This window comes from Podarcis bocagei, assembly GCF_964188305.1.
Source record: "Podarcis bocagei genome assembly, chromosome: 2".
NCBI classification, from domain to species: Eukaryota; Metazoa; Chordata; class Lepidosauria; order Squamata; family Lacertidae; genus Podarcis; species Podarcis bocagei.
Genome location: NC_138126.1, coordinates 14763233 through 14777080, shown reverse-complemented (window position 1 = coordinate 14777080; position 13848 = coordinate 14763233). Strand labels below are relative to the sequence as shown.

The 13848-nt window shown below is 49.5% G+C and overlaps 1 protein-coding gene across 19 annotated transcripts in view; it reads right to left on the bottom strand.

Annotated features, from left to right (window-relative positions):
* TNXB (tenascin XB) overlaps nt 1-13848 on the bottom strand; it is a 119118-nt gene that overhangs the window by 68260 nt on the left and 37010 nt on the right. For 17 of the 19 annotated variants that reach the window (XM_081181696.1, XM_081181683.1, XM_081181701.1 and 14 more), the window contains exons 2-7: nt 10661-11111; nt 8598-9272; nt 7567-7679; nt 6742-6895; nt 4882-5163; nt 2213-2905 (exon numbers count right to left, since the gene is read on the bottom strand). In XM_081181696.1, the coding sequence (XP_081037822.1) occupies nt 2213-2905; nt 4882-5163; nt 6742-6895; nt 7567-7679; nt 8598-9272; nt 10661-11102 (2359 nt within the window). In that variant the 5' untranslated portion in view covers nt 11103-11111. The remainder of the gene's footprint in view (nt 1-2212; nt 2906-4881; nt 5164-6741; nt 6896-7566; nt 7680-8597; nt 9273-10660; nt 11112-13848) is intronic. The other 2 variants (XM_081181686.1, XM_081181688.1) reach the window with 1 other exon arrangement.

Below are 13848 nucleotides of genomic sequence, written 5' to 3'. Positions count from 1 at the left end.
CTATTTATTTATTTTATTTAACAAAATGTATATACCGCTTTAGGGTTTTTTGTAGGGCTGTGCGTTTTTTGTTTTCTTTTTTTGCAATGGGTGAGAGTATTTACACTAAACTCACCCTCCACTTTCACCCTAGACCTAATTTGCCAAGAAAATTTGAATGAGGATAAATTTTATTAAGAATTACATGCCCAAACATAACTTTGTTTTAATTATAATCAAGAATGCTGATTTTAGGGGAGAGCAGGGGCCTGTTCAGTGGAGAAGTATGCTAGCCAAACCTGTATCAGAGCTGACCCCGTCAAGAAGAGGGGGTGAGAGAAGGGCTGTATCCCACAAAATCATCCCTTTAGCACAAGGACTTCCATCTGTGCAATGGGACTCCCTGTCCCTCCCCAATGGGGGCAAATGAGGCACATGGAGAGAGGAAAATAAGTCCCGTTACATGGGCAGAAGTCGTTGTGGTACTGGATAGAACCCCAATCATTTCCTCTATGGCTTCTTCACCCAATCAGAGAGAGCACCTGCTTGAAAAAAACCACGCACGCACACCCCACTCAAACATCCCAGTTAATTTCAAGGTGGGCACATAGAGATGTTGAGCAGTGGATGGTGGGAACAGCAGCTACGTGAACTGGTTTGATGGGTGCGTGGTGGAAGCCAACATTGCTGCAAAAGAAAGTGTGTGATTGAGGGAGAAATCTTTCAGCCACACAGAAGCGACATGAAGGCAACAGCTCGGGACGACTGCTTTGCCTGGAGGAAGAATAAAGCAGTTAAACACAAAGGTATCCAGAGATACTCTTGACCAAGGTCAGCACGTGACTGTAGCTGGGAAAAGGGTGCGCAATGGAAGATAAATAAATAAATTGCGTGACAGAGAAGAAGTAGTGCCAAAACAACATTTCGCAGAAACATAGAGTTCAGTGGAATTTCAAAATTCAAAAGGTGAAAAATTGTGAAGTTTTTTTGGGGGGAGGGGTGTCCCCCCCTTTTATTTTAAAGAGAGAACTCTTTGGGTCTTCCTAATAAATGTTCAAGGCATAACCTTAAACTAAATACTTAAAACTAGATACAATAATCTGCCAGTGTGAGGTTGTGTTTAGAGCACTGGTGATCTAGGACCTGTTGCTATATTTCAGTCTAACCTACCAAGCAGGGTTGTAGAGGATAAAAGGGAAGGTTTGGACAAAGCTGGTGTTTTAGATAGAAAAGCAGAATAAAAATGCAATGAAATACTTAAATCAAATCCTTCTCAGTCACCCTGTTTTCCTCTCCAAACATCATGTATATTTAGCATCATACTTGACGGGGATCATCATAAACATTTTTATCAAGAAGCCTATAAATACTCCTTTGTTTGCAAGCAAATTCATAGGGCAGGGGGTTCCCCTCAAGGCCTTGCTGGACTACAGCTTGAATCATCCCGCTGGCCTGTGGCCATGCTGGTTGGGGCTCATGGGAGTTGGAGTCCAACCACAACTGTTTTTTTGCTTGTTTGTTTGTTTTGTTTTTGGGTTTAGATCCCCTCCAAAGGCTATCGTAGTTTGGTTCACAGACATTCAGACGATCTTGTGGCAACACAGACAAGGAGCAAAGGCAAACACAGTGACTGCAAGAAGCAGTGTGTAGCACAAAAAACAGACTGGACAAAATTCCGGGAGCTGCAAGTGATTGCGTTATTTGGCTTCAGGAAGAAGAAGATAATTAGCTGGTGGACACTGTGACATTGGCGTGAAGAACGATACGAGTGAGGAAGTCAAGAAAGCTGTTGATTAGGAAAAAGAGAAAACAATTAGCAGGACGCTGTCTGAACGACTTTCTGGAGCAGGGGTGGGGAACCTCAGGCCTGTGAGCGGAATGGGGCCCTCTACCCTCCTCAATCCGGCCCTCAGAACTTTCCCAGGGCCACACTCTTCCCCAGGCCACAACCTTTGCCAGTCACGCTCCACCCTCTCTTCAAGTCTTTTCAACTAGCTGGAAGAGGTCCTTGAAATGTAATACAATGCCTCTTGCTTGTTTGGTCTGAGAATGGAGACTTATAAAAAAAAAGGTTCCCCACTCCTGTTCTGGAGAATGCGAAAGCAACACATGTCTGGACGGCACACAGATTCAGTTTGGTGGCAACACGGACGAGGCATGTGATTGTATGATTACAGGCAAGAAGGAGATAGCAAACCACCCTGGGAGACGGACGTCCTACCCATCCTGGTACCTGTGGCAGTTATAAAGGAGTATGACTTAGAGGAACGTCCTTTCAGCACCCCGTGGATTTCCACATGGTAGGTTGTGCCAGGATCCAATCCGGTGATAACTGCTCTGGAGGAATCTCCAGGCACCACTAGCTCCCCTACTTCTCCAGTCCCCGTATTGCGGTAGAGGATGACCACGTTGTCAGAGACCCCTCTCACGCTGTCCAGAGAAACCTCAATACTGCCCGAGGAGCTGCCTACTACCGCCGGCTTGGGATGGTCTGAGTGGGAGTAGCTGCCTCTCGCAGTTGGGGATTCTGTTTTCTGAAGCAGATCGTCAGTCTCTCTATCAAGCCGGTCCTTGAAACTCTCTATGACCTCCTCTGGCTTCCGGAGAATTAGATAGATGTATATGTCCCTGGCCACACTCTGTATTGTCCGGTTACCATGGAGAGGGAAGTTTATGGTGCGGAGGTAGCTCTCCAAACGCTCGAGGAGGGTCCCGTTGTACGGGGAGAGCTTGGTCGAGATGTTCTCGGTCATTTTCTTCATGAAAAGCTCCTTAGCTTTGGCAACGTTGGAAGGGATACGGCCTGGCTGCGGCCTGTTGCCTGGCTGACCGGCTCCAGGCCCAGAGGAGGAAGAGTCAGGCCTTCGGTGGGAAGAAGAGGGGGGTGGTGTGGAGTACTGGCGGACTGGCTGGCTCGGAGCTGGGGCTGGTGGGATCAAAAATTGAGGCAGTTACAGCAAAGGAGGGGATGAAAGTGAACTGTGGAGATGGGATGCATGGGAAGTAGTAAATCAATTGCAGAGGTAGATCCCCAATTGGTAAGAAAATCCCTGGTTTCCCACCCATCCACCACTTCTGAAGCAGCCTGCAATGGAGTTGGCACCCCACAGAAGAGACATGCGCGCTGCTGACCCCTTCTTGGGAACCTTCCTTCAAGCTCTCACATCAGCTGCAATAAAAGCGAGGCAGTTAGTTTGAGCTCTCCTCAGAAATCACCCTTGTAGCCCTTTCCGTCCGTTGGATCTCCAGAGACCTGTGAGCTGTCAAGAGAAGGGAAGAACAAGGGGGTGTGGGAGAGAAAGGGACGCCATCTTCTGACCACTGCAGCTGTCAAAAGGAAATAATGAGATGGTAATAATACTTGAATAGAAAAGACTTGGGGAAAAGATTATGGTGAAAGATGAGAGGCACCGAATGTGGGCAGTTTCATATTCATCTTGCCGTTACCCTTTGGCACGCTGTTTCCTACTGGCATGCTGTCTCCAGGACACCCTCCACACCCTGATTCCCCTTAAAGAGTCCACCTTCTCACTGCCGTCATTGCTCGCTGTAGCTGTCCTCCTTGCTCACTGTTCTTGCCACCTGCCTGCCTGTGAGGTTAAGACCCAACGAGCAAGCAGGCAGTGGCAGCCTTTGCCCCCGAGGGATGGCTGTTGGGACGGGTGCCCTTTGGGTCTAGTGGGACGGAAGGCAGGGAAGCCCAACAGTAGGCGGAGCCATAGCCAATGACAGGCAAGAGCCAGAGCCAATGGAAGGTAGAGCCAACTAGTCCTAGCTTTGCCTCCATCCTCCTTCTTGCTGAGCTGAGTTTTTCAAGGGGCATTGCTGGGCTTAAAGGAGAAGGAAGGTGACAGCCAGGGATTACCTCCTGGACTGGTTTTAAGAAAGAAGGTGGGCAGTTGGGCACTGGCTGAGGGCAGAATGAGTTTGGTGGGGTGGTGCCTCAGTTGCTCTAAGTTGGTGGGGTGGTGCCTCAGTTGTCTTCCACTGCTGAGCCTCCTTTTCACCACCTTTGTTGTCTAGGCTGGAGACAGATGGACATGCAGGCCTTGTCCATGTGGTGTTCTCCTCCTACTGCTGCTATCCCACACTTTCTCCCCCCTAAAGTCAGAGATTCCTCATGCTTTGAAAATCCAAATAGGAGAGCTGCATCGATCGCATAGGGAATCTCCAAATTTAGGGAGGAGAAAATGGGGGACAGCAGAAGTTGGAGGAGAACGACGTGGGGGATTCAAAGGAGACACAAGAGGTTCACAATCCACATTAAGCTAAGGTATGCGCTAGTCCTAGCAAGGAGTTAGGAAGTAACAATGGAGAATCGCTGGGCCTAGGGATACATTTGTTGAGTTTTGTTATGACCATTTCTTCCATTTCACCATGAGGTTTTAGTCCTTGGAGAATTGTAGATTTCGAAAGATAGCTGAGTTTCATTTCATGCACTTATTTCAGAAAGCTGAGAATGTCAGCTTCACATTTTAATGCAAACCTGCCTCCTTTGCTCATCCTGAACCATCCTTCTCCCTTAATCTCTTGCCACGTGGCATAACCTGTGGCCCCATAAGCTCACCTGCTAGCCTCGCATGTGGATTGATTTGCATGTTGGGGAAGCAGATGGCATGGACTATGAAACCCGGCCCTGTTTCTCTATCAGTTTTGTACTAGAGGTATCAAGCACTTAGTGGTGGCATCCCATTAGGTTGCAGAACTGAAAACAGGAATGGGAGTGGGTCAGTCGGAAGAGCGCTCTGCTTCCCTTTGCCTTTGCTGCGTTCTGGATCGCAAACTGTTTCGGGAAGTGTGGATTAGGTAGGTCTGCCTTTCGGTACAAATTGAATCCCTCCCGCATCCCCAGCTGAGACAAGGGGCAACCCTAGCTTCCAGCCGCCACTCCCGGGGCCGTACCAGTTGTGCTGACGATGATGCTGGTGGCTCGGCTGTTCTCGCCGCTCTGGCGGGCGAACATGGTGATGCGGTATCGGGTGCTGCTCTCCAGCTCGTCCAGGGTGACACTTTCAGGTGCTGCAGGCAGTTCCACACGCTTCACGGCCTGGGCGGGCCGAGAGGCAACCAGAGGCACGTAGCTCAGGATGTAGCTGTCAGGGCGAGAGGCTGGCGGTTCCCACTCCAAGGTCATGGAGTTTTCTGTCACCTGCGACGACTGCAGGCCACGCGGAGGAGCTACTCCTGGAAGGGGGGAGAGATGTACATAGCACACAAGGCACTGAAATGAGACAGGAGGACACTTAGAGGCAGCAGGAACTTGTACGGAATGAAAGTAGCAGGGAGGGAGCAGAGGCAGAGCGCTTTAAAACTGAGGCCAAAACCTTGATTTGTTGGCACAGGGTGTAACAGAAAGTACAGGTGTTTAGTTCTATTCCAATCTTAAAAATGGACAGCATAATGCTGGTGGTCAACAGAAGAGGTTTAAAGACTGTCTCAAGGCAAATCTAAAAAAATGCAGTATAAACACCAACAATTGAGAAACACTGGCCTGTGAGCGCTCCAATTGGAGAACAGCCTTTACCAAAGGTGTCATGGACTTTGAAGATGCTCAAACTTAGGACGAAAGGGGGAAACGTGCTAAGAGGAAGACATATTTGGCAAACCCTCACCATGATCAACTCCTACCCGGAAACCAATGTCCCCACTGTGGAAGGAAGTGTGGATCCAGAATTGGCCTCCACAGTCACTAACGATCTCACTGTTAAAACCGTGTTCATGGAAGACAATCTTACTCAGCTACGAGTGATCGCCAAAGAAGAAAAAGAAGAAGTGCAGTTAAGGATATGATATGCAGGGGAAGGTGGTATAAGAATGTAAGAAAAGCTCTGCAGCTGCATCAGGCCAAGGGCCCATCATGCTCTGGCATCATGTTGCAGTGCCAAAAGTAATCCTGAAAGCAGGACCAGCACTTCTCTCGACACTGGAGATTCGGAGGCTGTTACAGTGGAGGCAGGACATAGCCATTGTGGTTAGCAGCCACAGAGGCCATTTTAGGATAGCGCAACCAGTTTGGCTGCACTGGGCGCCACGCTGCAGGGGGCACCACAACAGTGCTGCAGAATGGAGCGTGAGAGGCAGCAGGGGCGAATTTGGGCACCACACAGGGCACCGCTGAAATGTGACAGCCCAAAGTCCGCCACTGGTAGCCACTTGGAGCCTTTACCCTTCATGAATTAGCCTGCTTTCGCACACCAGTGCATCTTGTTTCCAAACGCTCCACTATCTGCTAATTTCTGCGTTGTATCTTAGCTTTCACACAATGAAAAGGCCACTTCCAGAAGTGTAGCAGAATGTTGTGGGCAATCTTGGGTGTCCCTGCCTCTCTGCCTATGGATAAAAGGGGAAGAGGGAGATACTGTATGCCGCCTGGAGCTCCTTGGAGGAAAGGCGGAAAGGCGGGTTATAAGGTAGTGCAGTGCATTTGGTCAGGGCCTCTGGCTGTTAACCGGAAGGTTGCTGGTTTGAGCCCACCCTGGGAAGGCTGCGGGCAAAAAGATTCCTGCGTTGGAGGGAGTTGGGCTAGATGCCCCTCAAGATCCCTTCCAACTACAGTTCTATGATTCTATGATCATTGTTATCACTGCCCCATAGAGAGTAATTTAGACTGGAGTTGGGCACTCCTAAAGCTGAACTGGGAACAGGCTGCAAGGGCGGAGATTATTATTTATACCCCACCCATTTGGCTGAGTTTCCCCAGCCACTCTGGGCGGCTCCCAATCAAGTGTTAAAAAGAGAAACACACTGCTCCAGGCTACATACGTGTACGCACGGTCTGGGTGACGGGGGGTCCGTAGTGCTGCCCCTTTTCTGCCCGGACAGTGACAGTGTATTCCTCTCCTGGCGTCAGCCCTCTGCGTTCGAAGCCTGTCTCCGTGCCAGACAGACGTACTGATTCACCTGCCTGCTGATCCCGCTGCACATCAGAGGAGAACGGCGCTGAGTAACTTTTCGGCACCATAAGAAAACACCCAAAAATGCACCGTCTGGCAGTTCCTGGTTGTGTTGATACACACACGCGGCCCGGTCTGATTAAAGCTTTCCAAGTCGGCTGCCACCACCACATCTAGCGGTAGCGAATGTCATATTTCAATCACGCACAGCATGAAGTCCTGTCTGTCACTCCTGAATCTCTCACAATCTGGGCTCACTGGATGGCATTCTCAACACCAGCCCAAGATATTATGCTGCTTGAGACAAAATGGTGCACCCCTAGCCTACTTACAGGAACCAGCCGTAGGGGCAATTGGATCTTACTTCAGCACGAATCATAGGGCAGCACCCTCCACCACAACTGAGGGCAGCAAGCTAGCTGAGTTGTCACAGTGCGAGCTGCATAGCGCAACCAGCTCTGCCCTCCAACATCTCACTGGCGCCCCCCGCAGCATCTGCCTCATAAAGTGGCCGCCTCACTCTAGCTAACGTTAGGGCCAGCCCAGATATACCTCTATTCCCCCTCCCCCCATACACCATTCACAATTTTTCTAGCCAAATGAAAGAAGCCCCCTGCTCAAAGACCTACCCTTACAATCTACCCCCTTCCCTGCTTTCTGTGGAAGCACATTGTCCCAAAGAGTGGTTGCTTACTGTGGGCTTCACATGAATTTCATACGCATCCACAGATACTTCCGGGCGGCTCCACTCCAAGCGGAAGAACGTCTCATCTCGATTTTTCACATGGATGCCAATGGATGGAATCTCTATTCAGGTCAAGAGCAAGAGAAGGGGGGGGGGCAGAAAAGATTCGAAAACCAAATTTATCTCCAGCCTTCTTTTAACACTCACGCTCCCCAGCGTGTCCACCAAAAGTGTATTGATCTGAACCTCATCAAGATAAAAGCCCTGATGCCTAGGGTGGCTAGAACTTGCATGCCATTTGCATATGCAATTATACAGTATATGTATAGATGCAAATTTAGGGGGAGGGAATAAAAAATGGAAATACAATATATCACACCACAGCAGGAAAGGCTGTGATCAGGTGGCCAGAGTGCCTGACTATGATAATTAAGATGATTTTATTCATGAATTACTTTCCTCTCAAGGTGATTTATGTACATACGATTAAAAAACATTGTTCTAAAAACAAAACAACAAAAACCTCAAGTCAGATTTAAAAACCAATATAAAGTTAATAATAATAATAATAATAATAATAATAATAATAATAATAATAATAATTGCTCATGCTTCACCCCAATATCCCAGGGCGGGTCACAGCAATTTAAAATTAAACATTAAAAGAAGATTTTTTTGCAAAAATGAATGTAAATGTAATGATTTTTTTTTTTAAAAAAAATTATAGTTATTAAAAAAATTACAGTCACAAAAAATAGTGTGGATGAACACCTAAATGAAATAAAAATGAGCACTAAATCAGAGACCTTTTCATACCGGATGTAAAAGCTTGTTCGGTATGCTGCCTACTATTGATGAACAAGATAACTATTCTCTTATGAAAAACAAAGGCTTCCTCTCACTTACACGGTTGGCAAGCATCAGGGTTTGACCTGAAGTGCCGGAGGAACTTGCAAAATAGCCTGAGGGCAAGAGAAGCAAACCCAACACCCTGAGTCACTGGGCCGCAGCGATTTCGTCTTGAGGTGTTTCCTACCTACCTATAGAACAGTCTTCTCCTGAATAACCATCATGGCAGAGGCACACTCCGTTCTGGCACTCCCCACGGCCGCTGCAGTCCTCCGGACATGCCAGTTGCCCGCAGTCCGGCCCGGTATACCCCTTGTGGCAGGCGCACACGGCTCCTTTCAGGCAGCGGCCTCTCTGGTTGCAGTCGTTGGGGCAGGCCTTGGTTCCACAGGCTGGGCCTGTGAAGCCGGGCTCACAGACGCACCGCCCGTTGTGGCACTCTCCCCGCCGGTTGCAGTTGCTGGGGCAGGCCCGGCTCCCGCAGTCGGGCCCGGAGTAGCCAGGGTCGCACACGCACTGCCCATCCACACATCGGCCACGACCTTGGCAGTCCTGCGGGCAGGCCGGGTCAGCACAGGAAGGTCCAGAGTAGCCAGGGAAGCAGGCACAGCGCCCATCCACACAGCGCCCTTGGTCGTTGCAGTCGTCTGGGCAGGAAGGCGGCTCCTCGCAGCGGGCACCGGAGTAGCCGGGGCGGCACTGGCAGCGCCCGTTTGCGCACTTGCCACGCTGGGGGCCACCACAGCCACCTGGGCAGGTTGGCTCGGCACAGGTGGGGCCACTCCAGCCTGCCTCGCATTCGCACAGGCAGCGGGAGAGGTCGAAGGAACCATGGTTCGAGCATAAGGTGCGGGTGTCCGTCTGGCCTAGGTGAGGGGTGAGAGAAAGTAGGGAAGGGAAGAAGGGGGTCAGGGATTGAAAGCCAGGCCACACCTAACCATCTTGTGGGTTTATTTATTTGCACGTACAGTCATACCTTGGTTCACAAATGGAATCCGTTCCAGAAGTCAGTCTGACTTCCGTAAATGTTCGAAACCAAGGCGTGACTTCCGATTGGCTGCAGGAGCTTTCTGCACTCAATCAGAAGCGACGTAAGCTGCATCGGACGTTTGGGTTCCAAAGAACGTTTGCAGACCGGAACACTTATTTCCGGGTTTGCAGCATTCGGGAGCCAAAATGTTCGAGTCATAAGGCGTTCGAGAACCAAGGTACGACTGTATTGCCTATATATCACACCTGTCAGGAGTGAGCCAGCAGTAAATCACACTGTGCAAGTTGGAGTTAACTCTTTATTAGCAAGAACACGGTAGAAATAGGAGGGTCAGTCCTAATGAGCACAGCAGCTCATCTCCAGTAGGCCTTGCCCCTACGAAGCAGTTGCTAAGACTGAAGGTTCCTGCCTCCTCACAGCTGCCCAAGTCTCATCCTCTCCAGGGTTTTTGTCCAAGCAATCAGAGACTCCGCTGGTGTGAAGCCAACCTCTCCTCTGCCCTTTTCATGCCTCTTCTGGTTCTGGAAGACCAGAGGGGAGGAGAGCTTGTCACAGCAGGAGTGGGAGACACCTGTGACTCTTTACCAGCCTGACTGATCTATGCCTCTTGACCTCCCTCCTGCTTCAACTTCTGCCTCTCATTCTGGACATTGCCACAGAGCCTCCCAGCTCACCAAACCCTGCTACATCTTCAGCTTCTGACACCTCCTCCTCCCAATCTTCACCCTCTGACCACTCATCAGTGTCCCATCACCACTCCCCGGGCTCTGAGTCTTCTCCCCTTGGAAGAAACTGTAGTGGCATACAGGGTTCTCTCCCACCCGCATTTCATCCCCACAAGAACCATAGCTGTCAACTTAAAGATTTGAAAATAAGGGACCAGCAGCCTCGAAAATAAGGGATCAGCAGCCAAAATAAGGGATCAACAATTACTTTGATAAAATACATATTTTGTTGTGTGCAAATGGCTTTAGATACCTATTAGGCCCATAAATTACCATATAGCATATATTTAACACAAAAAAACAGCAACAATTTGTTGTTGACAAAAAACAGCTGGACATAGAAAGGGCCCCATTTCCTTCAGTAGCTTATTTAAGGGACATCATCAATAAGGGACAGCAGCGGGACATGGCGCTGATATCAGGGACTGTCCCGCCAAATAAGGGACGCTTGACAGCTATGACAAGAACCCTGTGAGGTAGGTTTCCTTGTGCCCCAGGGGGGTCACTTCGGTGCTGCATACCCTCTCCAAGGCCTTACCTGTACTAGCCTGGGAACTGCTGGTTGCAGGGCAGCAGCCTCCCCCAGCCTGGCAGGTGTCCCGCAGTGACCGCACTTCGTTCTCTAGTGCCTGCAGCCGTCTCAGGAGGTCCTGGGTGTCCTCGGTGCCAGGTGGGCACCCACAGGACTGCTGGGGCAGGTTGATGCGGTGAGTGAAGACCACATGCTCCTGGTCTGGCCCTTCCAGCGTGTGCTCGTACAGGCCCCCTCCCCTGGAGGAGCCAGGAGGGCCCAGCGCTTCTTGGGGTGCAGAGGAGGCTCCCTCATCCTCGGTGCCATCTCCCTTCAGCTTTATTGTGTAGATATGAGAGAAAACGGTAGCGTTGGAGGGGATGACCCGGTGGGGCACATGCGCCTCCCAAGAGGTCCCCAGCCAGAAGAGGAACAGAAGGAAGGGCATGGGTCTTGGTTGTCTCCCCATGCTCTGGACCTGTGAGGGAAATGGCAACAAAAAAAGATGGATGGATGAGGGCCGACAAAATGGACCTGAAGGTGCATTTGGTTGTGTAGAATATTGCATCTGTTTTCCTATTACAATGGAAGTACTTCTGTCCTATTTTCTAAAATTCCTTTCACACTCTGCAGAGAGCTAGCCAGCAATAAATCACAGAGAGTATGTGAAGCTAACTCTTAGCAGAAACAAGGCTTGCTCATGTTTGCCTGGCTTAATGAGCACAGCAATTCTGCTCAGTAGTTTTTGCCCCTATGAGGCAGTTGTGGAGGCTGAAGATCTCCTTCCCACAGTTCCATAAGTCTGTTCCTCCCAGGTCTATACCAAGCAATCTGAGACTATGCCAGCACACCTGTCTCTGCTCCTAAACGGACTCGGCCCAATATACCTGAAGGAGTGTCTCCACCCCCATTGTTCGGTCTGGACACTGAGGTCCAGCTCCGAGAGCCTTCTGGTGGTTCCCTCACTGCAAGAAGTGAGGTTACTGGGAAGCAGGCAGAGGGCTTTCTCGGTAGTGGCGCCCGCCCTGTGGAACGCCTTCCCATCAGATGTCAAGGAAATAAACAACTATCTGACTTTTAGAAGACATCTGAAAGCACCCCTGTATAGGGAAGTTTTTAAAATTTGATGTTTTATTGTATTTTAAATATTCTGTTGGGAGCCGCCCAGAGGGGTGGGGTATAAATAATAAATTATTATTTCTATTATAAAGAACCGTATGCCCTCCAAAGTCTGTCATCCTGTCACTGTCATGGCCACTGGTTTAGAGCTGGTGGGAATTTTAGAACAGCGTACCTTTGTGCAGGACCGAAGGTATTCTCAATCCCTGTTCTGCATGATTTGGACAGTTCAGCAGTTAGCTGCATGCAATGGCCACTCCCATGTCTACTCTGGTGAGAGGCGTCTGATAAGGTCAACTGCTCCCTACAAAGGTTGATGCCATAATTTTTTTCTGCCTCCACTGTTTCTGGGAATAGCAGATAGGCAGAGAGCTGTTGGCTCATGTCCATCTTGTGTCTAGTTGGCTATGGTGAGAACAGGATGCTGTAATAGATTTAGGGGTTGCCAACTTTAATAAAATATTTGGGGGCCCAGGTAAGGCCTCCCCCCTCATGGGCACACCCATACCATTTGAATGCCAATGCCCATCAACATTGGGGGCCCCTAATTTTATTGGAGGGCTCAAGGGACCTCGGCCCCTAGAGGTTGACTCCTATGACTAGATGGGCTGAGAGAGAGTGGCTTGCTTAAGACCACCGGGTCCGTTTATGATTGAGGCGAAATTTGAACCATGGACCTCCTGATTCACTGCTCAACTTCTTGGCTGCCCAATACACCGCATCAGCTTTCATGTAATAGCCAAGAGGGGGGATGGTGCTTTTGGCCAAAGCTACATTAGGAAAACATAATTGTCCGACAATAGGTTACCCACAGTTCAAAATACGTGTTTGTTTAAGGTTCGTTCTTTATTGGCTAGTCTTCAGCCAAAGCTCTCAGGGTGGCTTAGGAAGATTAAAAACAAAATTAAGTCAGCAAACAGCAGAGTTGATAGAAGCTCCAACCTTGAAACATTCAGCATAAAATGTTTCTTGGTAGCCACAGTGTGTGAAAGGGAAATGGGTGCGCAGTGAATGACGCATGACTGCTTAGTAGGGGAAAGGATGGAGCTCAGGGGTAGGGCATCCGATCTGCATACAGAAGGTCCCATCTCTAGGCAGGGCTGGGTTTCCGCCTGAAACCCTGGAGACCCACTGCCAGTCAGTGTATACTAAGGCAGTTTCCTGTGTTCCTGTGCCATAACTCTCCCTCTCTGAGCACTTATTCAGACTTCTGCTTATCTCACTGCTTTCCCCAGGGGAAAACTACTCTTTAGTGCTCCTTCGGAGTAAATGGTGATGCAGGTTTTCTCCCTAGAGGCATTTGCTCCAGTTTAGCACTAAAGAGCAGATTTTCCCTGGGAAGGGAGAAGGGAAAGGGAAAAGCTGCTGGGATCCTAGTCTAGTAAGTGTGAAAACCTCCCATGCTTTCTAAAGGCACAGGACAAGCGGAAGTGAGGACAAGCCCTCAATTTCAATCACAGGGCAGCTACATCCAAGCCAGATTCGAACCCACAGAGCGTTGAACGCACCATGTATTTAAGCTCTCGTCCACCTGCTGATTCTTGTAACCTGTCGCTCGCTTTATGTGCCAATCTGATTTATACATCAAAGCCTTGGGCAGAACTGGAGTTGTGAGTTTGATGAATTTTCATGGATGAATTGCTGGGGAAATGTGGAAAAAATGAGGGATTGAGGGAAACGGCATTTGACAGATTTATCCACCCCTAAAAATAAAGGTAAAGGTAAAGGGACCCCAGACCGCAGTCATGGCCGACTCTGGGGTTGTGGCGCTCATCTTGCTTTATTGGCTGAGAGAGCCGGCGTACAGCTTCCGGGTCATGTGGCCAGCATGACTAAGCCGCTTCTGGCGAACCAGAGCAGCGCACGGAAATGGTGTTTACTTTCCCACCGGAGCGGTACCTATTTATCTACTTGCATTTTTGATGTGCTTTCGAACTGCTAGGTTGGCAGGAGCACAGACCAAGCAACGGGAGCTCACCCCGCCGTGGGGATTCGAACCGCCGACCTTCTGATCAGCAAGTCCTAGGCTCTGTGGTTTAACCCACAGCGCCACCCGTGTCCCTTACCCCTAAATATAACCCTACTTAATTAAAAGG